This window comes from Pseudorasbora parva, chromosome 21, assembly GCF_024679245.1.
Source record: "Pseudorasbora parva isolate DD20220531a chromosome 21, ASM2467924v1, whole genome shotgun sequence".
NCBI classification, from domain to species: Eukaryota; Metazoa; Chordata; class Actinopteri; order Cypriniformes; family Gobionidae; genus Pseudorasbora; species Pseudorasbora parva.
This window is the reverse complement of record NC_090192.1, coordinates 27,575,333-27,602,636: the sequence shown is the minus strand read 5'-3', so window position 1 is coordinate 27,602,636 and position 27,304 is coordinate 27,575,333. Positions and strand designations below refer to the sequence as shown.

At 36.9% G+C, this 27,304-nt stretch overlaps 3 protein-coding genes across 6 annotated transcripts; 1 reads left to right on the top strand and 2 right to left on the bottom strand.

Moving 5' to 3' along the window:
- Positions 1–316: 316 nt before the first annotated feature.
- valopb (vertebrate ancient long opsin b) lies at positions 317–7,863 on the bottom strand. 2 transcript variants are annotated; one of them, XM_067429102.1, is made up of 5 exons: positions 6,981–7,863; positions 5,796–6,006; positions 4,841–4,958; positions 4,398–4,637; positions 317–1,996 (listed from the first exon to the last, which is right to left on the bottom strand). In XM_067429102.1, exons 1-5 carry the CDS (start codon positions 7,348–7,350, stop codon positions 1,736–1,738), a joined length of 1,200 nt encoding a protein of 399 aa, XP_067285203.1. In that variant the 5' UTR covers positions 7,351–7,863; the 3' UTR covers positions 317–1,735. The 2 variants fall into 2 exon arrangements, with proteins under 2 accessions (XP_067285203.1, XP_067285204.1); XM_067429103.1 differs by lacking the exon at positions 317–1,996 and adding an exon at positions 3,140–3,622.
- A 7,752-nt stretch (positions 7,864–15,615) lies between these two features.
- Positions 15,616–17,063, bottom strand: gall (galanin-like). Of its 2 annotated transcripts, none has more exons than XM_067430282.1 (6): positions 16,934–17,015; positions 16,644–16,766; positions 16,500–16,554; positions 16,327–16,410; positions 16,155–16,208; positions 15,616–16,047 (listed from the first exon to the last, which is right to left on the bottom strand). In XM_067430282.1, the coding sequence occupies exons 2-6, from the start codon at positions 16,758–16,760 to the stop codon at positions 15,989–15,991; spliced, it is 369 nt and encodes a 122-aa protein (XP_067286383.1). In that variant the 5' UTR covers positions 16,761–16,766; positions 16,934–17,015; the 3' UTR covers positions 15,616–15,988. The 2 variants fall into 2 exon arrangements, with proteins under 2 accessions (XP_067286383.1, XP_067286384.1); XM_067430283.1 differs by having other exon boundaries at positions 15,619–16,047; positions 16,644–16,727; positions 16,934–17,063.
- Positions 17,064–18,179: 1,116 nt separating this feature from the next.
- On the top strand, positions 18,180–27,256 carry cd37 (CD37 molecule). 2 transcript variants are annotated; one of them, XM_067429894.1, is made up of 9 exons: positions 18,187–18,289; positions 18,960–19,027; positions 19,165–19,228; positions 19,337–19,455; positions 19,644–19,718; positions 19,929–20,036; positions 24,169–24,330; positions 24,659–24,742; positions 26,757–27,256. In XM_067429894.1, the coding sequence occupies exons 2-9, from the start codon at positions 18,962–18,964 to the stop codon at positions 26,826–26,828; spliced, it is 750 nt and encodes a 249-aa protein (XP_067285995.1). In that variant the 5' UTR covers positions 18,187–18,289; positions 18,960–18,961; the 3' UTR covers positions 26,829–27,256. The 2 variants fall into 2 exon arrangements, with proteins under 2 accessions (XP_067285994.1, XP_067285995.1); XM_067429893.1 differs by lacking the exon at positions 26,757–27,256 and having other exon boundaries at positions 18,180–18,289; positions 24,659–25,085.
- The last annotated feature ends 48 nt before the right edge of the window (positions 27,257–27,304 follow it).

Here is a 27,304-nt window from a genome sequence, read left to right as displayed (position 1 = left end):
TTATGGGCTCTGATACTCTTGCTCTAGGGTATAACAAACCACGCAGGAGAAATGGAATTCAGATGTTTTCATTTACCATGTTTTCATTTCTATATCAGAAGCACTCTTTCATTTACTCTTTTGAAAGAGTGCTTCTGATATATCCTCATATAGATATAACCTCGTATCACAGTTTAGATTCTGTGTTATTTCAGGTTGTCAGTGTAATATAATAAACACACTGGATTTGCTAAGAACTATTTCAATATTCGAATTCACAATGTGCCTCAGTATTGACCTATCATCAGAAGTGACCACTGGAAAGTTATTGCAGGTTGATTTATTATGTGCTACAATGTGCATATGTTTTACAATTCTGACATGTTTTAAAAAGTAAGAAACATGATTTTTATAATCCAAGTACATAAGTAAAACATTCATTGGCATGCCACAGACAAACATCAATATCAATATTCACTTTGGACCAAATCTGTGAGGAAACACTAAACATTATGGACTAGTAAGACATTCAGACTGTTCACTCAAACTCACAAGCACTCGTATATCAAAGTATACAGTATAGGCTGCAAAATAAATACAATTTATAATAAACATTCTTGCTTCATTAAACCTCTCAAAACAAGACTGCAAAATGCAACAACAGACAAGCATCTCATTTCCATGAGATGAGGGACATTAATTGCATGGTTTATTACTGTAGGCCTATTGCAAAGCAGATACGCTGCCAAACCAGTCATGTCTGACCTGTTAGTTCACTAAATGAATTATGATGTCAATTACAGCAGTTATTTAATAGTTTTCCTATGTAAACATGCACTAGACCAAGGGTGTCCAAATCCCCTTCGGGGAGGCCAATTTCCAGCAGCGTTTGGCTCCTTGCCTCAACACACCTTCCTGGAAGTTTCTAATGTGCCTAGTAAGACCTTGATTAGCTCAGGTGTGTTTAATTGGAGTTGAAGGACAGTGGCCCTCCAGGAGGATTGGACACCTACCTCCATATCAGGGAGAGCAGCAGCCGTTGTATCGGCAGAATGTCAGAGATGATTAGCAATAGCCAGGGCAAATCTTATTTTTTTTAAATGTTTTTTTTAAGTATTTAGACTTTGAAAACAGCAACTTTTAATTCTGCTGTTCAGCTATTTCTGTTCATTTTTTTTTTGCCTGAGCTTGTCTCAGATTCAGCATCTGCAGCACATTTGTATTGTTCAACCTATCACATTATCTTTGATTTTTTAACCAACATTTTTTTAAGTCACTATTAATGAATATTAAATGAGAGTCTGTATTTTGACCTCAATATAGTCTGAATTTTAATATAAAATATAGCAACTCTGAAACTGAAAGTTATTGCAAGGTTATGGTCTTACATTACAATTGCCATTAAAAAACAAAAACAAAAACCAAACCCTAATCTGCACTCTTATACACAGTGTGCAATCAGCAATATAGTGAGAGGAGAGTGTGCACACACTGAAAAACAAATAGCTTTTGCTCAGAGGACTGTACAGAAATGTATTGCTTGCCTCCTTCGTGTTGGATAATAATGCAATACTGACAAGAACAGATATGCCAAGACTGCAAATCGCCACAACATAAAGAAATACGAACAACAAGAACATGTGAAAACACAAATCATATGCAGGTCATGACTGCTGGATTTATGCTTTAGTTAGACACGAGGTTTGACTACTGGATGGAGACTATAAAGGTATTATTTAGTCAGACCAGTCCTTTTCTACAAAGGACATACTCGACTGTCCGATAAAGGGTGCTGCTTTGGACCTCCGTTTCCACTCTGCTCCGGCTCTTCCTCTTCATCCTCACTCTTCTCCATGTTGTACATGGACATGGGCACACCAGCAGCAATGGTGGACATCTCTCCAAGCTGACTTTCTGCTGTGGCAGTGATAGGTCCTTTGTCTGATGTCTGGTTCAGATTGGTGGAATCCAGACTGGTGCCATTTCCTCTAAACATCTGCATCAGACACTTCCTAAACTGAGAGAAAAATCATCAGATTGAACATTTATAAGGATCATGGTAGTTCCATTGAGATTCCTAAAGTGATGAAATCACCCTCATTCACACACATAAATAAAATCAAATGTGATTTTAATTTTGCTATTGATTATGCTATTATATACACTAAAGAAAAGCTTTGATTAATGTTTCCTGTCTCTGTGACACCATGTAGAGATTTGTTTTCAGCGGTTAGCCCATTGCACAACCTCTGCATTGAAACTAGGAAAAGGTCATTATGCAAGATTTATTCTATGTAAAAACAAGGACATTTTGGCCTTAATTAAAGCAGATAAGGTCACGGGAAGTAAATATATTCATTTCCTCAAGGTTTTGGTTGGACTAGATGAAAATGAGGTACCCTGGGTAATTATAATACCAGCTCTCTCTGCCAAATTTGTAATGCAGAGAGACACTATAGTGGGGATACATTTACAGAATAATACAGGAAGAACATACTAAGACAAACTGAACTAATCTGAAATGGAACGTCATAGAATACTACCTTCTTATACAACAAAAGCTATACAAATTTTATATTACATGAAATAAGGTTCATTTTGGTCAAATAATTAATTAATTAGAGATTAAAAAGAGCAGAACTTCTACAGCATGTATTAGTCTAGAATAATGTTAATTTATAACTAATATACTTTAACATTTTATTTAAAGGCTATAGCCTATGTAAGAATTTGCATGTATTAATCGCTTTTTTTGCCAATGTGTGAACACCTTGTATCAGAACTTTATAATAAAGTATGTAAATACTTTATAGTAAACTTTACATGTAAGTACTAGGGACATTTTTGCTCGTGTTTCTGAGAGCCTCTCAAGACATTAAACTAATGCTTATACAATGTTCAGGATAATGCCAAAAAGGCCATTCTGTACTGTAATGTCAATGTTTCATGCAAAGAAAAGGGATTAATAAACTAAAATTTCACATAGCCAGATCTATATAGTCTACAGTCTCAAATATACGTCATAATCAAACTTAACAGTGTCATGTGAATGGTGAAATGCAGAGCTGGTGCAAACCACTTTTCATTTTGTGTTTATTTTGTTATTGAGAATAAAGTCAACAGCACATATTTATATATTCATCTAAACGTCACTCTCAGCAGTGTGGACAGTATATGCAGTATTTCAGATCTATCAAATCGATATATGATCCGTTTCAGAAAAGACAGAGTGACAGTAAACTTTGCATACTCACTGAATATGCCAAATAACAGCAAACTTTCCTAAAACACAGCCCATATACACAGTCCATAGATGACATGTTCATTTTTGTTGGATTCTCCATATACTCAAGGGCTCTTGTGAAATCCATATACAATGCAGCATTACCAATGCTATATGGTTAAAGAGACTGTCCCTATTCTCCCACTCAAGTGTTTGTTCTCATCTCTCTATAATGTAGTCTGTCTCTCTCTCTCACATCAGAGACATTTGCGACCCCGGCTGTGACCCTTTCAATTCTGGGAACAGCTGGGAAGGAACTGGGTTAGGTCTGGAAGATGTGCACAGCTCAAGGGGTCCAGCAGCCTCCGCTCCAAACCACCTGGGACCCACATCCTAGGGGTGGTCATCAGAGTCACATGACTGCAAAAGATCAGTGGTTCACCCTTTACATCAAACAACACACTACAGGGACGCTGAGGAGAAATTTCCCTCCACGCAAGCTGAATTTATGAAGAATGCTCAAAAAAGAATGAGATATCACGGAGCAACATCACAGACTGTATCTTATTAAGCATGACTTCTCTGGATTGGACGAAAACCCAATTGAAGCTTCTCACAGTTAGGACCCAATAATTCTCCCTATGACAACTAAAGGCATCCAAAAATGTACTTTTAAAAATGTATACATTTTTCATTGGGTATACATGAACCATTCTACCTCTATGGATTTGAACTTTAAATATTTAATATATTTCTGACATAAGAAAAACTGAATCTGCTCAACCAAAACTGTCAAGAGTAAAAAAAAATCAGATGTCTATCATTTGTCCATGACATATAATGGAGGGGGAAATAGTTTAGCAGTTCAGACCTCATTCTCATTCTATGAATTTTAGTGTAAAAAAAAAATACTGAATTCTGACAGGATAGATAAAATAACCTTAAACCAAAACATTCCTGCAGTGCCCGAATTATTGGACTATTATAAGATTCACTGCCTTTTCTCTCCCTTGCTTTTTGGTCTTTTATTGATTGATGGCATAACACACCAGAAATCGATTCTTAATGTATAAAATATAAAATCAGTTATTTTCTCTCTCAGCACAGCACCCTAAACTCAGAAGTATTATTTTTATATAAGATGTGTAGGTGATCTGAAAATGCCAGATAAGGATGACAAATAGCAAAGATGTACCTGCTTATTCATGAAGACATAGATGATGGGATTGTATACAGCTGCAGTCTTTGAGAAGAAGGCCGGTATTGCGCCCAGGCGAGGATCAATATAAATTGTGGGACAGGCTGTGACAATAATTGAAAACGCAGCATAAGGCGTCCATCCAACCATGAACGCAACTATCATTACAATGACCATCCTCGCCACTTCTCGGTCAGGCTTACGCGTACTACCCAGCCTTCCATGAGTGTTCGATACCTATTAGACACAATAAAGTTCTAAGGTTAATTACAGTCCAAGAGTAAGCTAAAATCAATTGATAATTACAATACACAGCCAAACAGAATCTCAAAAGGCTCTTGTTTTTTTGTTGCTAGTATTATTTAGCTCTTTGTTCATTTATGCCTAAAGATTTGCTATGAAGTAAGCAATGAAAATCCAGATAAGAGTAGGTGACTAACCTTTTTGAGCTTCTGCATAAGTTTACCATAGGAGACAATGATCACGCCAAGAGGGAGGATGAAACATGTAGTGAAAAAGGTGATGATGTAGGTGTGGTTATTGTAATTATTTGAGTACCTTAAAGGAAAAAAAACAGATTATTTAGACCTCCTCAGTCTTACCTACATGACAGCTAGCAGTTACTCTAAGCACAAAAATAAATGTGGAGAAGAATGCTTAGGTAATTTGTTGTGCGCAAATCACAGTAAGAGCACATGCACATGTTGTACACTTGCATAATGTTTTGTTAAGTGCTTTGTTTTTTCCAAAATAACACTGCAATAGAACAATTAAGTACTAAGCACCCCGTGCAAGCTCATGGCAAAGCCAAAATTTGGATCACTGAGACTAAATAGAAAGCAGAAATGAAAAAGTTACATTTACTGCTTTGGTGTCAGAGACCTCAACTGCAGAAACTACATTACTCTAATGTTGAACATCAACGTGGACAATGCTACAAAATATTCCCTGTCCTTAGTCTTTTTTTTGTCAGTGTGCATTCCCTATTCAAATGTTTTTGCACTGTATGTGTTCCAAGGCCAAGGCCAAGACACAAATGTTTTATACCAGTCTCTTGAAAGCAATTTTTCAACTGATGGCTGCATGGCATGAGCCTTGGGGTTATAAGTGGTTTCTTTTTTTCTGTCAAAATATAACACACAAGAAGAGGCCTTGACTCAAGCTCCTTGTCTGATTCCAAATGATGCCACTTTAAGGAACATGTGCAAGGCACATTAGAATTCATCAGTAATGTCATATTGTATTACTGTGGATGTTGTTCTGCTAATACATGTCCATGACAGAGAAACACAGACAGAGACAGAAAGACTGAAAGTGTGAGAAAGAGAATCAATACTGGATAAACAGAGTGAATGAAAAGAAGGAACAATGGGTGAAATAGTATTTTGAGCTCACCAGTTGGGTTCACAGGTAGTGCCAATTTTGCTGACTGTATAACTGCTCCAACCCAGAACTGGTGGGATTGTACAGATGAAAGAGAAGGTCCAAACAAAAATAAGACCCATAGCTGCATGCTTGCCTCTTAGCCGGACGTTTTTCAGAGGACGACAGATCACAAAATAACGCTCGAATGCCAAGATTGCTAAAGACCACATAGCCACAATCCCTAGAAAGCAAGAAGGTACACCCATTTATACTTTGCTGTGTTGGTACATCTGCATTGACATTTAACAAGAGATATAAATAGAAAATTCTGAATAACTTTAATGGTTAAAATTAATTAATAAGATTCCTGTTTACTCTTCAGAAAAGCAATTATTTACAAAGCATTATTTAGTATCATGGGCGAAATCTTGGTAAAATCACTCAAAAATGACATTGAAATTATGAAATAAAAAGTATTAACAACATAAGTTAGAATTTTGAGATAAAATGTCATACTTATGACTTTCTTTGTCATAATTTCTACTTGTTAAGTCATAATTATGACTTTTGGCCTGAGATGTTGGGATAGGCTTAAGTGTCACCACAACCCTGCTATACATAAGGTAAGCGGTTTGGAAAATGGAAGGATTGCATTAAAATACGCCAAGGTTTTACTGGAACTATTTGCTGTAATACCACTGCAACCAAAACTGTACAAGTGTTTTACTACAGTAACCATATTTTAACAATGATATTTGTAGTAAAACCATAATGATGTAAATGATAAACAATAAGCCAAACATTAATAGTGACCATTATCTATTTATTTGTAACTATTACTTATTCCTTACATAGCCTACTGATTTTTCCTTTGCTATCCCAACAGTGACAGGTATACTGGCAACATGTTAGGCTACTAATAAAACTGTAGGGATAGTGAATAAGAAATAATACTAGTATTGATTTAATACAACTCGAATAGGCACCAGCAACAAGTGTAATATTAACATACTATAACAGAAGTCAGTTGCAAACATTTGAAATTGGTTACTGATAACAATGGAATAGTTTGTTTGACTGGGAGTGGCTACTAGCAGAATAAGGCTACAAATGGGCCGATTTAAATGACTAAATACAATAAATTGTATTAATATTATAAAATAGGTAGCAGATGAATAATTGTTTACGTCTTGGTATAGTTATGTAATAACTCACCGAAAAAAGTGACGGCGAATCCCTCCAGCACACACGCCCAAACACCCAGAAAGAAGTAGCCTCGTGAATTAGTTAAAAAACTTATAGTGCCTCCTGTCAGTGAAACTAAAAAATCTGCAACAGATAAATTAACAATGATGTAATTCAACGGTTTCCTTAACTGTTTGAATCTAAACGTCACGAGCATAACGGTGAAGTTCTCTGTTAAAGACAGTGAAGTCACTATGAACATCAGACAGGCGAGGAAAGTGTAATTCCAGGGCGCAACAGACTTGAGGGGACCCCTGAACGGATCGTCCGGTGTGGTGATGTCGGAGGACTCGGTGACTGAAGACCCAAACGATTCCATGACAGCGTTTAAGGCTGGCATTGATATAAAAAAATCTGGAAAAGTTCAGAAAATCATCACTATAGAGCCTCTTGAAAGTCCAAGACAGGTGTTTAATAAACTAACCGACACAGTATGTGCGGACTTGTCAATTCAGAAACACAACTGCGAAATGGATATGTATGGTATTTCTTAATTATTTTAATTTCGAAAATACTACAATATTTTTAGTACAGCAATCCTCGAGGAGACAGGAGTCCTTAAAAAGAAGAGTGCCTTTGCGTAAAGGTTGCACTGAAACGTCACAGGTCCGCTCGCTTTCCGTCCACGGCTGAGCATATGCATGTTCATGCTGTTCTCCTTTATATATACAGTCCGTCGGCATTGCCATCTCAATCCCTCGAGGTAAGGAGAAAAGCCCTTTTCCAAGTTTACTGAGACATTGCAGAGGGGCGTCACGCGCTTTACTCTCTTAAAGGTGCACGCAATCGGGTTTTGCCCCAATAAAAAGTTTTAACTATCATTCAAATTATGCACATGCACATGAAATGAGGTCTCCAGACATATCAGTCTTTTCGAAAAAGCTAAAAAGCTAGAAGAAAATGTTATTTTGTTCTACATAGAGTGGGTTGCCCCCTCATGAGCAGTGATATCACAATCACATGACCAGCTGTCTCATTAAAAAGGTGCAAAATCACTGGTAAATGAAAAATCACTGAACTTTAAAAAGCCAGCTAAATATATGTGTAAAAAATGCACAATTAAACTAAACAGATGAGGCCATTGCAAATGCAAATTTCAGCACTGGTGATTATTTTGAATGCAACATCTTCCTGGCTGTAAAACAAAATGTTGCATTACATTTTAAGTACAAGCTTGTATGTTTAAGTCATGTCAAATTAAATTACATTAAAGTGAGTTAAAAAAACAAACAAAAGAAAAGTTGATTAGTTGAATAACTTAAAATAAGCTGAAAATTGCCACACTTATTTCGATGAGTTAAATCAAAGTAAAAACATATGTTGTCATAACTTATTCATAACATCATTTTTAAATTGTAAAAATAATGAGCAAAGGATCAACAAGCACAATTTTGATCAGCAAAATATTTTGAAATAAGACATTTGATGATCTTCTTCCATAGATAATGTCTGAAATGCCCCCTCGCTCAAACTGACAAGAGGAAAAATACCAGGAGTGATTCACCCGTTACAAGATTAAACAGCATGATTGCCTGTGCAGCTTTCTAAGAAGTAATTAAGTAAAGTAGGAAAACGCAAAGAAACTGAGATAATATCAAATACACAGCTATCTTTACCGTACCATTTCTCACACTCTTTCATGTTCAGGCATGCAAAACTTGATCTAAATGTCACAGAACTACAGGCATGGTGAAAAATAAAGGCGTTCGTCTGTTTATACTAATTGCTATTCTACTGTAAAGAAGGGTCAATTGATCTTGAGCAAATTTAATTAACTTGAGTATAGGTTCCATCTAGTGCAAGGAAGCTTTGAGGGTGGATGCATCTCTTTGAGGATAGATTATGTGTGTGTGTCATGTGTTATGTGTGTGTGTGTGTGTGTGTGTGCGCCACAGTCATTGACTTTTTTGATTTCCAGTTGTACTAATTTTCCGTTGGTGCCTAGTCGCTTAGTGACGTGCCTAATTGAGTCATACGGCTCTCTGGATCTTTCAAAGCATAATGGGACACGTCAAAATAAGCTGTCTGATATTTTTTTCTTCCACAGCTGCAGACTCTTTCATATGCTTGGTAGTGGCATTAAAATGACCCTAATCCTGCTGAGCAGTTAAACCTTCTCATTTACCCCGGACCTTCTTATCAGTATTCTGGCTCAGATGACACGCTGTCTGTCATATAAGCACGGCCTAATTAATACCTGCACTTTTAAATCGTGGCATAACCTCTGGTTAATGGATTATTGTGATGTCTGGAATTGACCCTGAGTGATTTAGTACTCACTTATTTTCTTTCATGTTCTCACCTTTTTCTTTTTTTTCTTTTTTTTTTCTTTTTTTGTGTGTGTGTGCCATTTATGTGACAAACACAGTGATTGTCAGTCAACCTTTTCCACAGAAATCATTACAGAATCATTACACGTTACCATCCACAGTTGCTTGGCCTTTCTATCATGAAGATGAAAAATGTCAGCCCATCTTCCAGGAAGACGCCTGATTGAAGTCTTATTATCTTGTGAATTCCTGTTTCCTTCATAAAGGGAAACAAACCAATCGTCAAAATGATTATTTCTTTGACCACATAAATAAAATATGAATGAGTAATTCAGGATGCTATTTTCGAAAACTCCATTCATGGTGAGTGTTAAAAGCTTTAGCATTGGATTGATAGGATTTCTTTGGTCACTTTTTTTTTATTCATTCAATGGTTTAGTCATAAATGGCTTATTTGAATCAACAAGCTATTAGTTTGCTATTTGTTTAAAAATGTGCATTTGTCAATGGCAATGGTGAAATGGTTTTATTAGTAGTTTTCATCTCTGATTCACCAACACATTGCTTCTCCCATATTGCCCTACCTTAATTTGCTTTTATATGGATTAAACATAAAGGATAAATATTTTAATTAAAATATTTGTCATGAAGCGCTTTAGCATTGGATTGATATGATGGGTCATATTTAGTAGGCATAATGTTTGAAAAATTTCTTGGAAAAGCTCAGATGTTGTTATAATCATGTGGAAGTGGGCAGCCATCCTTCCAAGGACCCCATCTGCCCCCCCAAGCCCTAAATCGCCCCTTCCCATCTGCCTCATTCTGCCCCCAGCTTTATTCTGATGTCTCTCGCTTACAAAAACTTCAGAGATGGCTGAAGCTGATTTAATCTTAATAATATACATTACAATCTGTGAAACATTTTACTGTTTTTCACTTTAGTTGCATATACACACAGTGTGACATGCTATACTTCATCTAAAACTAGCATTTATTATATAGTATTGAATTATTAATCATGAGGATTGACCTCATTTGAGAGTTTACAATTTGAAAAGTAATTTACACTACACAATTCTGTACTATTTAAATTAATGTCGCTTTTTAGTGACGTGTGCCATTGATTTCTGTGTCACATGTCATGTCACTTAATGTTAATACCATAGATATGTTATATGTATATACTGCCACTGTCACTCTGTTTGCAAGGGTAACTGTGTTACTATAGTTACCAATGTTTATAGTGGCGGATTTCGAACTGACTGGAACTACCTATGCATTAGATGGTTTTACTGCAAACATTCCAGCCAATCAGAGTCGAGTAATTAAACAGACCATGGTATAATTTAAAGGGGGTGTGAAACACTCAGTCAGTTTCAGTCAATCTCATGTCAATCTTGAGTACCTATAGAGTAGTATTGCATCCTTCATATCTCCGAAAAGTCTTTAGTTTTATTATATTTATAAAAGAAAGATAGGCTGTACCGAGTCTTTCCGGAAAAAAACGAGCAGATGGAGGCGTATCTTGTGGGCGGAGCTAAAGAATCACGAGCGCACGCAGCTATTGCATGACAGCGTCTGAAAGCTTACATCCTCAAGCGTAGAAAAGAAAACGTTACCCTAATAAACAATGGCTATCAATCAGATTCAACTAATACATATATGATCCAGAATCAGATCCGGGGGCTGAAATAAATTGAACAGGAGAAGCAGCAACAGCAGGATGTCCCTCCATCTCTGTGGTATGTACTGTATTTACTGGACCGCTCCATCAAAAACACACTTCTTTGGTAACATTGTTGATTTCGTGAAGTCCTGTGACAGCATTAAGAGCAGCGTTTATGGGCGTGCATTTGCTCTCTCGCTCTAGTCACGCGTGCACACCCTTCCGGGAGAAGAGCCCGTACGGCCCATATAAGGACATTCCGCCCTGTTGACGTCAAGCGGACCCTTATGGGCCTTTCACACCGAACGCGGCAACGGCGCAGCTGCGCTAAGAAATCCATTCATTTCAATGGCTTGCGCCGCGCCCCCAAAGATAGAACTCCCCCAAAAAGTTTTGAAAACTCCGCCTACTTTGCGCTGGCCAGTGAAGCGCATCTGAAGGGCTGCGCTGAACCCCGCGGCAAGCGCAGCGCGTTCCACGTTCGGTGTGAAAGGCCCATCACTCGATAAAAACTCTCCAAAACTTGTGAGAAACCGCAAGGAGTATTTTTGACACAGAAATACTCCATCAAACGTCCAACTTAGTTTTTGAAACTTTGTCCATGTTTAGGATGGGAATCCAAGTCTTTAACAGTGTAAAAAGCTCAGTATGCATGAAACAGCATTTCACAAAATCCAGCTCGACCTGGTGAGGTTTGTTTACAAACGATTCCGCAGTGAAATGAAGCAACCACCATTGTCTTCCCCATGTCAGCTGGAACTTCATTTGAAAAAAATTCAACCACGCATTCCTAATATTAAGATTCGAGGGACGCTTATGCAGCGACTGTGTTCTTCCACAACCAGGAATAGCGTAATATCTTGCTATATTCTTCGCAGCTCCATGATTCGGTGGGCGGGGCTACTGAATTAGACATGAGTTTCTTGAGTTTCTTTCTTCTGTTCAGCCAGATGTTTTGAAGAATGTTTGTAACCAGTTGTGGGGCACCTTTGTATATGAAAGCCCATTTCCACTAGCCTGAATATGATATGAATATGAGTCTGATACTGCTCCGTTGGGCTGTGATTATGGGGCGTGTTTCGACCGAAGCAGGAAAGACCTCAATTGGATAGACCTTCAACCAATCAGAGCAACGAAGCAACACCTTACATTAGTTGTCAAATGTCAACAGAGCTCAACTGCACTGTGTTGCCAAGTCAGCGTTTTTTTTCTGTGGGTTGTTTTCCATGTCCGCTTTTGAAGCGACTATATGTGATATATAGACCCATAAGTGCGAATTTTAGCAGGAAACCTTGCCAAAATGACACACATTTTACCCCCTAAACGGCATATTTTCCCGGAGAACACCGTAACAACTTCACTGCGGAAATCTGTGAGATTGTGTTTATTGAATGAGTGACCGCTTTTAGTGATTATAAAGGGAGCACTCTTTGCACGCTGTCTGGGCAATTTAATTATTATTTATTTATTATTAATAGGTCTATAATATATTCAGATTTTTAATAAAACTTTTGTTTTCCATTCGTGACAAGCAGCCACATATACGCTTCAATACACTGACCCACCCACACAAGCGGGATTCACTCGAAAAATGTGATGACTGATCAGTTATGTCGAAATCAGGCTCATAAAAAAGTCAGGAAAAGACGATTCCTGGCTGCATGTCATTATCCATGGATCACTGAATCTGTGGTAATTTGTAAGGACCACTTTATCGAGCCCAACCTTTAGTTTAAACTGATAATTGTTTGCTATAGCTGCGGTCACGCAGCAGCTCTTCTGCCACTCAGCCCCGGTGAGGTGACGTTGATGCATTCCCTCTATTGTTTAGGGCTAGTAGTTGATGGATTTTGTTGTAAAAACTTGGCAACCCTCTCTGCACGCCCGCTGGAATAAACGATCTTTTCCGGTGTTGTAAAAAAAAGAAAATAATTTAAGGATACACAGAGTAGCCTACTTACGAACATGATCATCATTTCAGAGAGAAATTGTGAAGGTGAATGCATATACAAACAAGCTCTCTGTTTAGGATTTGAACAAATATAATCCAAACGCCTTAGATGACGTGCATGATTATGTTACTGTTTATCATCGTCTAAAGCCTGCCTTGATGATTTCATTGGTCCAAACAGTTTCTGTTCAGGCATAATCACTCCTCTATGGATCGATTCCAGACCAAACCGCCGGAGCTCAAATGCTGTGGGCGGGGCTGAGTTCGGCTGGCATCCAGGCTACATTTCCACCATTAAATAAAAAAAATAAAAAGAGTAGGCTAATTGAGACTTTTTACCTCAGAATTCTGACATTTTTTCTCAAAATTGCGAGTTGTAAAGTCACAATTCTGAGATATAAACTCACAATTGCGTGATATAAAGTCATAATTCTGACTTTATTTCTCAGTCAGAATTGTGACTTTATATCGCGCAATTGTGTAGCCTAGAAATCTAGACGCACCCTAATCTAATCTGCCGCGAGTATCGTCTAACAACTCTCAGTACAGTTCTGAGCTGTAAAAAGCTCGCGTGCTACTAGAAAACACAGAAGCTAGCGAATGAAGGTCTTTCGAATCAGCTTTGGCCGTGACTCTGGAAGACTTGGAGTTAAGCTTTTCTCTGAGAAAAGAACAAAGAACGGCACTGAAGTCATTCTTAAAAAGGGAAGATGTGTTCGGAGTTTTGACCGAATGTTATCTATCAACCAGCTCCGCTTCACTCTGGTTGGTTGAAGCGCTATCCTATTGAAAGACAACCGCTTATCCCGTCCCTCGGATTGAGCCCTGTCAATGGTGAGTTCCCAGACCAAACATCTTTATGTGGGTCTGGCTTGTCAGGCTAGTATTGTGACTTTATAGCTCAGAATTCTGACTCATCAAAGAATTCTGACTTTATAGCTCGCAATTGTGAGAAAAAAAATTCTGAATTGTGACTTTATAACTCGCAATTGTGAGGAAAAAAAAGTAATGTTTGTAATGACTTCAGGGTGTGTAAATGATGACAGCATTTTAATTTCCCCCAGTTTCCCATAGGCCTATATTTTTAAAGGGTTTATTCACCCATTTTAATTCTTTAATTAATTACTCACCACCCAAACCCGTAAGACCTTTGTTCATCTTTGGAACACAGATATTTTCGATGTAGGCCTAATCAGCTGAGCTTGCATGGGGAAAAAAAATAGAAGCCTAGGCTAAATCGTGTGCATGATTTACCTATTAATTATTTATAAATCGAGGGAAGGAATTAGTAAATAGGTGCAGGATTTACTTTTTTTCTTGCAAGTCGGGGCTCGCAGACGTGAAGAAATGGTTTAAGAAAGTTGTTATTTATGTTTGCTTTTTTGCGTTTAAAATGTAAGCCTATTCTCGTCGCTTCATAAAATTAAAGGGTTACTTCAGCGATTAGCATATGGCTTTGTATCAGTAGAAACCCTGAAGTATATTCTGAGACAAGAGATTTATGCATTTTATATTTTGGAAAAATTCCTCCTATGTTGCAAATTGACGATATTTCCATCATAGGAGGAATGTTTGGCCAAAGGCTAAAGACTACAGCCAGCAGAGGGAGCCATTTCCTCATGTTTTGAACTCGCGAGATTACACTCAGAGCTCAGCTCGAGGCTGCAGGCACTCATTTAAACGGAGCTATGGTGAGCAATGTAAGTCTTTTAACTTCTCAAATTAATTACTATGAAAGTTAAGTTTGCAAAGGCATGAACTAAATCGCGCCAGACTGAACTCGCGTTGTGAATGTATGCCGTGAGTGTAGTCGCGATTACCTCAGCTCTCATCAGGAGAGCTCAGCTCATCTGAGCTCATTGCACTCTTGCAGTAAGTGCTCAGTGCTGTGATACTCGCGCGGTGACTCACTCATTATATTGAACAGACACGTTCAGTTTTTAATTGTAGTGTCTTTCCAACTCAGTCACAGTAATCAAGTTGGTGGCTTTGGGAATGGCCTCACAGGGCAGCGAAGCATTCTGGGAATTGTAGTCTTTCATCCACATGAGACAAAAATACATTTTCTGTGTTTCTCAGTCTAGAAGGCACCAAATTCAAAAATAATTTTACATTTCTACTACATTTGACTACTTTGACCATTGATGACCCAGTTTAAATACAGATTCATCTTCCCAGCGCTGAAGTACCCCTTTAAGGTTGAACCAGTCATGTGTGGACTATTTTAATGATGTCTTTCCTAACTTTATGTGCCTTGAAAATGCTAATTAAATTGCTGTCAATGGGTGAGAAAGCTCAAAAACTAATTTGTGTTTTGAATTTTTCAAACGAGATGAGGGTGATCAATTAATGAAAGAATTTACATTTTTGGCTGAACTAACCCTTAGATCCATTTACAAATATGTAATTCCCCCTTTATGCCAAAAGATGGCGCCAAGTGTTAAATGTTTGATCTTCATTACTGCTACGTATGACATTAAAGAAAACGACAACCAAAACACATTGGACTCATTAGTATTCAATAAATCTGGTCTGAAATTAATCTTATAATAATAATAAATAAATAAATAAATAATATAATAATTAATAACCCAGGAGCACTTATTACACATCATATAAATGCACTCCCACTAGCCTTTGACAGTTTAATTTTTTTCAACACATTTTTTTAATTATTCTTTCACTGTGTTTGTCATACAAATGGCTTATTGGAATCTACAAGCTATTAGTTTGCTATTTGTTTAAAAATGTGTATTTGTAAATGGCCATAGTGAAATCAACAGGTTTCAACTGAACTCTGATTCACAAACACATTGCTTCTGCCAGATTATCCTCAATTTACTTTTTTTAATATGAAATAAACATTAAGGGGATTTTAAAAACATTTGTCATAAAGTGCTTTATTTGAACTCCAAAACAGGAAATTATGCACCAACAATGTTCTGTTTAAATTGGAGAGATCTCCCAATCAGATTCATGGGATATTAATCCAATGCATTTGACCAACTTGTTTATACATACTAAATAATGATTCAAAGGATGAAATGTAAAACATTATTACAGAGCAACTGTTGAAACGGATAAATGTCTGTTATTGTTTCATATTGTCATTAATTAAAGAGCCACTAAAATCTTCAGTCATTCCCATTTCTGAAAGAGAAAAATACTTTTACTTGTATATATAAAATCATATTTTGCAGTTTGCAGTTAGAAATAAAAGGAAACAAATCAATCATTCATACTATTATGTCATTCACCTTTTAATCGCAGATATGCAAGATGACCCAGCCGTGAGAGAAGATAGTAATAATCTATGGGATAGGAAAACTAGTTCAGAAATACTTACAAAAATTAATTTAACAAAGAAGAAGAATATTTAAGAATGCGAAAGAATGTAATATTTCAGTAATAAATGCATTAAGGGCTGACTGAATGAAGGTGTTGGTACGCTTGAGCTCTCATTCGATATGTCTCTTTTGCCCGTAGCTCTGTGTCTAAGAGTTCTGTGAGCATCTGCAAGAGAACCACAACATTATAGCAATAAAACCAATATTAACCTTTGAACAAAACTCTGTCTAATTGTTTGAATGCAATGCTCTTACAAGGTCCTAGCAGGTACCCAGCACTGTGTAGAGTCCAGCCTTTTTTCTCTGGATTCTGTGGGATTAACAGAGACCCATAAAAGAGATGATGGAAAAAAGAATAAGTATATTGTTGAGCTAAAGAAGAGGTTATAGAAGATGTACCGTGAGGGTCATGCCATGGATCCTCGACAGATGTGCAGTAAAGACACAGAGTGAGATGCACAGTAGAGCGCAATTTTTCTGCATCTGTAGAAAACAAAACTGTGCATGTATGTACATCCAAGCCTTGTAAAACAGCCATGTTATTTGGGGGAAAATAGAAGGGAAAAAAATAGTTTCATTATTTCTGTTGTTAGTTAGTTTGCGTCATTCTATAAAGAACTTTTAAGACACAATCCTAAAAATAGTACAGTGGTTAAAGCATAAACAAGCACCGCACAAATAATACTTACCTTCTAAGAGAACAGTTGCTGTTTATGAGTATTAATAAAATACAAAATTCCAGAAAAAAGAGACCTTCAAATAACAGGGTGGATTCAGGTGTGTGTCTGAATGAAAGACAGTCTGTCTTTTATACACCCAGCGGCATACACCATATTAACATAATGAAACTCTGTTCATTTGTTCATTTCTCATAATTACTGGTGCTGTTTACAGAGGCGGGAGAGGGAGGGAGGACAGAGAATGATGAGACAGAATAAATCAGACCTTTAGCAAGGTTAGAGAGCAGGAGGAGTGAGAAGGAATAGTGCATTAAATAAAACTATCTATCTATCTATCTATCTATCTATCTATCTATCTATCTATCTATCTATCTATCTATCTATCTATCTATCTATCTATCTATCTATCTATCTATCTATCTATCTATCTATCTATCTATCTATCTATCTATCTATCTATCTATCTATCTGTCTGTCTGTCTGTCTGTCTGTCTGTCTGTCTGTCTGTCTGTCTGTCTGTCTGTCTGTCTGTCCGTCTATATTGAAATCCATTTCAATCCATGATGCTTTCTTCCATTTAATAACAGCACTTTACCCTAGATATAATTACTGCACCTACTACCCCTTTCTATCCATTAACAGGGAAGCCCTAAAACATTCCACCTAATTATCTAGCACTAATTGTGCTAAAGCTGTATTTAGAGTGAGGGTGGAGGGAACAGGCTGATCTGGAAGCTTGTTGAAACAGGGAATGAGAGCTGAAATGTCAGGCTCCTGTGGGAGGCATAATAGTGATCTCAGATGAATTAACCTCGAACTCTGACCCTGTGTTTCGTTTTCATGCACTCATCTGCTGTTATGAGCAGGTATGCTCTTACTATCTGAGATCATTTCTTTTGTTCCCTCACAGAAATCGATATCCATAAGTTTTTTCACAATGCCTATGGGAATAGTTAGATGAAAACAAATCAAACGCGTTTTAGTGTTGCTTTTTTATAAATGTCAGATCAATTACATTTTCTAAATCTTGCAGCCTACGAAAACAACACAAAATGTCATAGCATGTCAAATAATAATTCACATATTTCAAATTAAATGCTGCTAATTCAGAAACGTAAGTGGGGATATGTGGATCTATGTGACGAGGGCTGATATTTTATTTATGGTGGGTGTTCTGTGCACCTGCTTTATACTGAAGTATAGTCACTGATGCTTTGCGTACAGGCATGAACTCACAAGCAATACAGCGAATCAGAATCAAACATTTTACTTATGCAAAATGTATTTTTACATGATCTCATGCAAGGCTGCTATGTTTCATTTACCCATCGTGTAATCTTACTGACTTTGACCAGTTTGTTTAAGGTAAGTTTAACATCTTTATTTCCTTGTTGAATCTATTTAGAAAGCATTACAACTTCAGTCAAATCATTAAAATGTTTTAATAAATGCCCGTTAGATGCTGATTTTGTAAACGATGAGATAGGCCTAATATTTCCTGAAAAATAAAAGATAAAAAGTATTGCAAAAATGTTAATGCAAGTGTTTTCTGGTTACAATAACAGTATAAAAAAGGGAGAAATAACAAAACAAAAAAGCACTAGCCATTTTAACCGTAAAACATGATGTATTCCTAAAAATAAACTGAATTTTCATAACCCCTGAAGGATATATTCTCCAGTTTTCATAACAGCAAACAAAGCACCTTTGTCCCATGTGCTAGCTAGTGCCTGAATAGTTAATGCTTGCCTGTGTAAAACGATAGCTTTGGTTTCGTTACCATAGGCAAGGAAATACGAGAGTAGCCTACTTCCTGTACCCTGTTCTGTTTTTGTGCTTGAAGAAAGAAGAAGGGTTTTCTTAATCTTTCCGAGCAGCAAATCCATACAAACAAATACGAAAACAAATTTAACACACATGCTGTTCTTCAAGAAAAAAAGCACAATAAAAGTGGAACAGCAATGTTCTGCTTATCATATATATTGTTTTCAATGGTTCTAAAAAGATGATTTCAATATTTATTTTGTGCTTACAGATATGGCATCTGAGTGCTGTCTCAGTCTCACCAAATACTTCCTATTTCTCTTCAACTTGATATTCTTTGTAAGTTGCATATAGGCACGTTTAACTGATCCAAAATGAAAATTAAATAAAGTAGGCTACGTATATCAAAAAAGCCAAACCTTTGACCCTGTATACAACATGTCAGATTACTGTTGGACTGTGTTTTTCTCATTTAGCTCTTAGGATCGCTCCTCTTATCTTTGGGACTATGGGTACTATTTTCAGAGACCAGCATTTTCAGTAAGTTTTATATTTATTTGTGTGTGGAAGTCACAGAACGTGCTATATTTGTCTGTTAATGATCGTATATTGCGAGGTATTAAAGCATTTGCTCCATGTTTTTTACAGGGTACATTCCCATCTCTCTCTTCTCCTACTTGCTGATCGCCAGTGGCTCCGTGACCATGTCATTAGGCTTCCTAGGATGTCTGGGTTCTCTGAAGACTGTCAAATGCCTTCTGGCAATTGTGAGTTTTTTAGAGAAACAAAACTTGACAGGATTTTATTTTTATTTTTATTTTTATTTAAATGTTAAGAGTCTAGTGTTAGTCACCAACCTCTTTTGCATGTTCTTTGTACTGGTGTTTGTAATGCAGCAGTAAGTTGATTTGCTCCACTGAGCTGAAACATTAAAGTGAGCTTTATTTATCTGCAGTATTTCATCCTGCTCACAGTTCTTCTCGCGGCTCAGATAGTGGGTGGGGTTATTTTCTACACCCAGAAGACTGAGGTAACTCAAGCATGCAGATCTGCAGTCCCACCCAGGCGTTGGACTTTTTATACAGATCTTGCATGACTTAATTCACCCTCTTTGGTGTCAAGCTTTTAATCAGTTTGATTGATTTCAGTTTTTTGAAATGTTATATGTCTGCTGAAGTCTATACAAAATAATGACATAAACATCTTTAACTTGTTTTTTCCCCCTCTCACTCTTAATCAGTTGGTCGGTAAACTAAATGATCATTCTCTTGAACTAATAAAGTCATTTGGAAAGAATGATTCCAGTCTCCAGGATTTTAAACAGATTCTAGAGTCTATTCAGAAGGAGGTGAGTAAAAAACTACCGCAGTACACAAAAAAATAAATAACAAATCTAATTCCATTTCACACATGGAATTGGCCTAAGTAAAATCACCTTAAAAGTGCACTATGTGTTTTTTTTGCAGTAAAATATCCAAAAACCACTAGGCCAGTGTTATATATTTTGTTCAGTGGAATACTTACAATATCCCAAATGTTTCCAACTATTTGTAAATTGTGAGAAAATTGCTATTTTAACCAAGGACACGAGACATCTCAGCATAGCATCTAAAGAAGTCGCCTGTCAATTGCATCATATCTGCGCTACTCTCGGTTTTCCGGTTTTATTTGGCAGAAGCTTTACTCTTACTGCAGTGTGCAACAAGTCTCACAGCAGCCGCTGAGCAAACGCATGGAGTAACATCATAATATCATTTTAAACACACTTAAATGTATCTTATATGATAAACTGAGCTGCGTTACCTCATTCTCATGACCGGAAAAGCTGAAATAGCGCGAGTGCCCGGCAACTGAGTCCCGTCCAGTCATAATAAAAGTCCCGTCGCTCGCGAGCAGGCATGTAGTGGAGGCTAAACGGCCGTAAACGCCATTTACGCACCTCCCAAAATTTGGAAATAGCCTTTATCCACCTCCAAAGTGCGTTTATCCACCTCTAAATTGAGTTTATCCACCTCTAAATAGCCTACAGTTCCTAAGCCTTTTTAAATTAAGCTTATGTCGTTTTAGTTTCATATTGTTCATTTTCATTGGTTGTTTGTACAGTTAGACGAAGTCTTTCATATTGCGCTGCAACTGTCAGTGAGAGTAGTGGGAAGTTCGGATCATTTTACTGACTCGGATCTTTGAGTCTCGTTCAGCAAAATGAGCCAATCTTTTGTCTTTCCGTCTCTATGGGACTGACAGGAAGAACAAAAGACTCGGATCTCACCTGTCGATTCAGAATCAGAACGATCAGAAGCCATATGTTGCGTAATGCATGCGCAGTAAACACAAAATGAACGAATCACTCTCTGAGACAACTCGGTAGTTCCGAGTCATATTAAAGATTCGTTCAAAATGAACAAATCATTCATGAACGACACGCAACCAAGATTCAAAAAAGGATATCCGGCAATTATTTCAAAATGACATAATTATCCATTTGTAGTATATTTAATCAGCTTGTGACACTTTTCAATCACTTTTCAAGTGGACAAAGAGGCACTCTGGACATTGTTGTGATATTAATTAATCACAGGCAGCTGGTTTATTGTAGAGAGCATGTCGAAACCCTGTAAAAAAAAAAAAGCTGTAATGATGCAGTGTATTTTGTGTTCAAATGGAAAAAATTTGGTATTATTGTTTTTTTAGTTGAGCAAAATCGTCTGTTAATGTCGGCAGCCATTAGGCTAAACACTTGTGGAAACTACAGTGCAACTTACATTGTCTATCTTCTGTTAATTACAGAAACTGAGTTTTCTTTAAATTAAAATATGTGGCACCAAATTCATCCTTCTGTCGTTAATCTGCACCTGCCTCATTAGCAATTGGCAAAAACTGTAATCGACAACTATTTTGAAAATCGATTAGTCGGCTTGAGTAATTTTTTAAGACAAAAGTAACATTCTTTGATTCCAACTTGTTTAATGTGAATATGTTCTAGTGTTTTCTCTCATATGTGCTCATATTAGCCACCTCGTATTAGTACGAATTGCCGTGAGATCGGGCTGCATACACCGGTAGGCAGTGACCCACCTTACCGTAACCACGATGCGGTCACCCAGAATTTATAGTTTACCCACCTCTTTTTTTACCACTACACCTCTGCTCGCGAGGCATGTGTTTGTGTAACAATCGGTCCAGCAGCCATGCTCAGCTCCACAGCACTCTGTCCTGCTTTGTTTCATACTACAGTGACGTTAATAACCGCATCCATCAACATGATTTCTATTATTTTCCACTGGCTGTGAGGTGAAGACCACGTCCCAAGATGCTGCGCTCAAACTTGACGTCGTCAAACTACGCTTTGTTTTGAATAGGTGTCCTCTAGCGGATGGAAAAGTTGCATAGTGCACCTTTAAGTAAAAGTAGAAAAGTGAATAAGAGATCATTTTTATTTACTTAAGCATTTAGTAAGTCACTGAACTGACATCACAGTTTTTTTCTCAGTTGCTTTGGTGCATTTCTCACATCACTATTTACATTTTTACAACAGTTAATGCAGTTTTCAAAAAAGTTAGTATAAACTGGAAAACCTATTTGATAACCTGCAAAAACGTGTCACTTGCTCATATAGCTCATTCCTCAAAAGCAAGTATTTGTGTCAATGAAAGTGTCAGTGTCATCAAGATGAAAAGTCCTGACACAATGTTTATGAACGAGATAGTCATTTGGCTCTGTCATGTTTTTATTATGACAGACAGTTTACTCTGTAAATGTTTTCCAATGCAAAAAAGTTAGATCTTGGTGACTACCTGAAAATGCTCAAGACAGCACAGTCATTTGTAAAATACAGTGAAGTTACACATTACTGTATTTAGTGAGGTAACTGAGTAAAAGACACTGATGTATGTTTCACATTTTTACTTAATATGCTCTTTGCAATTCTAATTTGTTCACAGCATTGTGTAAAAGAAAAACAAACAAACTCCCTTTGGGTAGATCTGTGCACAACTGTAAATAATATTGCAGGACATATTGGAACTGAACATAAAACATACTGTAATCATTCATGCACATCCAGTCGTCTGGCCACATAATTTCGTCTACATCACAGCAGATATCATCTCTTTCAATGCATCGAGGAAAGTATCTCCTCGAGGGACGAATCCACCCTCTGCAGGACTCTGCTGTGATATGGACAACATTTTTGTATGTAATGACTCAAGCAATGAAATGAGGACTATTAGTTTTATGTGGAATGATTATTTAGCATTCACAGTAGCGATAGTTAATTTTGACTTACATGACATAAGCAAATGATAATGTTATATAACAGCAGAGAGTTCTATGAAAGCAATGATACATGTCCAAAAGCATTTGCAATTTGTTGGAGAATGAGAAACTGCTACTATGATGTGCACAAATAACTAACTGCTGTGCAAATGTAAAAAGTGATGTGAGAAATGCACCAAACACAACTATGTTCACTGAATGTAACAACATGCATCATATAATTTATGCAGTAACCAAAAACGTCCTGGAAAACATCAGAAATGCCTTCTTGCACTCTTTGCCTTCAAAGCTGCATAAAATAACACTTAAAGGGATAACCCAAAAATGAAAAATTGCCCATGATTTACTCACCCTCAAGTCATCTTAGGTGTAGTATTAGTTCCATATTAAGTTTGTGGAAAAAGTTTTGAAAGTGCCTCTGCAGTTCAAAGGCTTATGTGGCCAGTTACGCTCATCAGAGGTAATCTTAGGATATCTAAGACGGCACTTTCAACACTTTTCCACGGTGATCGGCTGGAACTTTATTAAAAAAAGTTTTAAATATGGATATTTTTCTTACACAAACGTATCAATTTGCTTTAGAAGGCCTTTATTCATTCCCCCCCCCCCCCCCCCCCCCCCCCAAAGCCGTGTGGAGCTTGTTAGTTTATGGACAGATGCATTTTTATGAAAAAAAGTCCCTGCCATTATAAAGCTTGGATAAGATTAATAGAACTCTGCTTTTTTTCATCTGAAAACAGAATGTCATAAACACCTAGGGTGACTTGAGGGTGAGTAAATCATGGGCTAATTTTATTTATTTAATTTAAATAAACTCTTTAATTTCAAAACTCTCCCAAGTCAGTCCTACACAAAGCATGCTGGGAACTAAAGATCCACCCGCATAGTTTCAGTTAAATGGTTAGTTCACCCCAAAATGAAAATGCTGTCATTGATTACTGACCCTCATTTTGTTCTAAACCGTAAGACTTTCGTTTATCTTCAAGGCTCAGAAAGATAGTAAAAGCATCATACAAGTAAAAAAAAAAAAAAAATCACTTAATTTACAACAAAAAAAAATCTTCAATTCCATTCAGCTTATAAAATTGTCAGTATAACATGTCACGTGTGCATAATGCACGCCATGATATCAGTAGAACTTGGAAGCAAAATTAGCTACATTGGGAAGTTTGAAACAAAACGTCACCTTCGTTATATCTTTACAGACCAAATGCTGCGGTTGGGGTGGAGCAGAAGACTGGGAGGGTGGTATACCTTGCTCCTGCTTCTACATAGCCAATGCCACTGCCAACGCGACACTTGAAACCCAAGCTCCAGAGTTTTGTGACACATGTTCCTCAAATCACACATGCGGGATTTATAAGCAGGTATAGTGTCAGTTCCGCCCTGCAATCTCAGAAAAAAAGGTACAGTGCTGTCACTGGGGCGGTACCCTAAGGTACAAAAGTAAAAAGGTACATCTTTGTACCTTACTAACCCCTAAATGGTACATATTAATACCTTAAAAGGTACATATCAGTATTTAAGAGTGCGTATTAGTACCTTAAAGGTACATAGTAGTACCTTTTCAGTTTTGTACCTTAGAGTACCGCCCCAGTGATAGCACTGTACCTTTTTTCTGACAGTGTGTAATTATTTTTTAAATTTTATTCCAACATGACAAATTGAGTCGTACCTCTTTTCTCTCTCTCAAAGGGTTGCAAAGACAATATAAACAAATGGCTAGGAGAAAATCTTACCTTAATTTTGGTGGTTATTTTGGCCATTTCTGTCGTAGAGGTAAGCAAGCTGTCACCAAACACATTAAACCCAATTCAGATAATGCAAACATGTATGCTACATGCCTTTACTGTCCACATTTAGCGTTGATAAGAATGTTTAACAGGAGTATTTAATGGTGTTGCTGAGTGTTTTATTTATCCCCTCTGGCCATTTGTCTCGTAGTGTCTTCAGTGGATTTGCCTCGTATCTTTCTGTTGTCTTAATCGCACGCACCGTTGCTGCCCTAGAAAGTCACATGGCAGTCATGTTCAGCTGTCCAGGTCTCTGTTTGTGACCAGTGTGGTGTGGTTGAGTGCTTCATTTTTTGCATGGAGGAATAATGTACAGTATGCACTTGTATCACTCATAAAGGCTGGAATACACATATATTTTAAAACACTAGGCTTCACTTGCAAACTTTACTGAGAAAAACCGGACTTCATGCACTAAACAACTAAGCATCACACAAAACCAAACTTTCACGTCGTTCACAGCAAACTGTGTTCCAGCCTTAAGGGGTTTATTTTGCCATAAGGAAATACTGAGTGAACATTATAACACTTATTACACAGCCCAAATATAAATGTGTGGACATGAAATATTGATTAGAAATGAGTTTATACCCGTCTTAAATCTTCCATTAAAGGATTTGTTCACTTTAAAATGAAAATGACCCCATGATTTAATCACCCTCAAGCCATTCTGGCTGTATATGACATTAGTCTTTTAGATGAACACAATCAGAGGTAAATTAATAAATATCCTGATGTTTTCGAACTTTATAATTGCCATGAACGACGCTCACGAGTAAAATATCTAGCTTCCACCAGACCGCCTTTTGTATTCAACTTACAAAGAAAGTGCAACCCCTCTCGCTGTTCAAACTGCTCAGTTAGGCTTTTTCCGTAAATTGAATACGGAAGGCAATCTGGCGAAGCTAGATATTTTACTTTATAACGTTTTAAATATGGATATCTTTCTATCAAAACCCACCGATTCGCTTCAGAAGGCCTTTATTAACCCCACAGAGCCCTGTGGAGTACATTTATTAAGGATGAATGTGTTTTTTTAGCTTCAAACTCATGAGATCTGTTCACTGCTATTATAACATTTGGAAACATCAGGATGTTTATTAGTTTAACTCTGATTGTGTTCATCAGAAAGAAAAAAGTAAATACCTAGGATGGCTTGAGGATGAGTAAATCATGGGATAATTTTCATTTTAAAGTGAACATCCTTTAAAGGGCAAAAAATTGCAAATCAAATCAAGGTGGTCAGTAAGACGAACACTGCAATGTAATTACAGTTATTTTAAAACTGAAGTTCCTCAAGATTGAGTTAGTTGCATTTGTTTGAAAAAAGAGAGAGTCAAATAAGCTCACACCAAATTCACATTCAAGTGAACAACAGAACCGGATGCAAAACTTTCACGCTGTATGAAAATGGATTCTTGTTGAAATTACGGAATTTTCTGGCAGCGAATATTCGCTGAACAACGGTAAATGTGACAGCACCTTAATACGAGTTCCCCGGATGAGCTATGGGAGTTGATGAATATTAGGAAATCTCTTATCGCTGAATTCTGCGATTGATCAGAATCGAGTATTCTAGTCGAGTGCTGTGTAATACGTTTTGTTATAGCTAATGCAGGACACTACTTGGTGTGGAAATAACATAGCAACTAATTAACAGTACTGTTTCTTTAGATTTTCTTTTCTTTACATTTTGATTTTCTGGTGTGACTGTTTGTTTGTTTTTTTAGCTCAGAGTAACAGCATATAATTGTGCAATGGTCTCAGTGGTTACTTTTAATTGTATCTTCCCTCACAGAGATTTCACTGTGGAATACTGGCAAGGTAGATGTTGTTTGTGTTGTTATAATAGTAGGCTAGTGTGTGGTGTGAAGATTCATCCAACCATTGACCAAAATCGTAAATTGAGGGCATTGCCATGGTTAGATATTATAGGCCTAAATGATTAATGGTTAACTGAAAAGTTGAAGAATGAAAAATATCTTTCTTTATGTTTGCAGATATGTGGTATGATCCTTTCGATGTGTCTGTATAAACAAGGCTCTGTGGATTACAACACAATTCTCAAATAAGACGACCAGGATCAGCGAGGGGAAAATGTTACGTATTCATAAAATCAATTTGTTTTTGATGTCTTTTTAAATGAGATTATTATTTTTCTGTACGGTATTTGATTGTTGTTGTTTTTTTTTTTACAGATAATAATTAATTTTCATTGATATTCAGATGTGTGTCATTGTTTATGAAAATGAATTTGAACATGTTCATATAGTTTTTAAATGATATAAACTTTTATTTTTTGATTCTCAGAATTTGTGCTTGTGAATTGTTCTCTTTTGTTCAGTTCTGGGAACATTAGGGTGTGACAGTGTAATATTTCACCATTGTTGTGCACACAAAGCAAATGACCTCAAATATTGTGGCGATGTGTGAGATATAGCCTACTGCTTTCATAAACTTGTTTTGTATCCAAAAATATTAAATCTCTTCTTTAATTATATGTTGTTGTTTTTTATTTAAGGATGACAAGTATTACATGTTAGCAATT

What these genes read in the sequence shown, in the direction of transcription:
- valopb (XM_067429102.1), bottom strand. Translation starts at nt 7,350, where the DNA reads ATGCCAGCCTTAAACGCTGTCATGGAATCGTTTGGGTCTTCAGTCACC. An exon ending in ATTCGCCGTCACTTTTTTCG is followed by an intron (nt 6,007 to 6,980) that starts GTGAGTTATTAC and finishes CTTGCTTTCTAG; the next exon opens with GGATTGTGGCTATGTGGTCT. An exon ending in TTATGCAGAAGCTCAAAAAG is followed by an intron (nt 4,638 to 4,840) that starts GTTAGTCACCTA and finishes TGTGTCTAATAG; the next exon opens with GTATCGAACACTCATGGAAG.
- gall (XM_067430282.1), bottom strand. Translation starts at nt 16,760, where the DNA reads ATGTACATACATGCACAGTTTTGTTTTCTACAGATGCAGAAAAATTGC. An exon ending in TGGGTACCTGCTAGGACCTT is followed by an intron (nt 16,411 to 16,499) that starts GTAAGAGCATTG and finishes GTTCTCTTGCAG; the next exon opens with ATGCTCACAGAACTCTTAGA. An exon ending in CGTACCAACACCTTCATTCA is followed by an intron (nt 16,209 to 16,326) that starts GTCAGCCCTTAA and finishes CCTATCCCATAG; the next exon opens with ATTATTACTATCTTCTCTCA.
- cd37 (XM_067429893.1), top strand. Translation starts at nt 18,962, where the DNA reads ATGGCATCTGAGTGCTGTCTCAGTCTCACCAAATACTTCCTATTTCTC. An exon ending in TCTTCAACTTGATATTCTTT is followed by an intron (nt 19,028 to 19,164) that starts GTAAGTTGCATA and finishes TTTCTCATTTAG; the next exon opens with CTCTTAGGATCGCTCCTCTT. An exon ending in TAGAGTCTATTCAGAAGGAG is followed by an intron (nt 20,037 to 24,168) that starts GTGAGTAAAAAA and finishes ATATCTTTACAG; the next exon opens with ACCAAATGCTGCGGTTGGGG.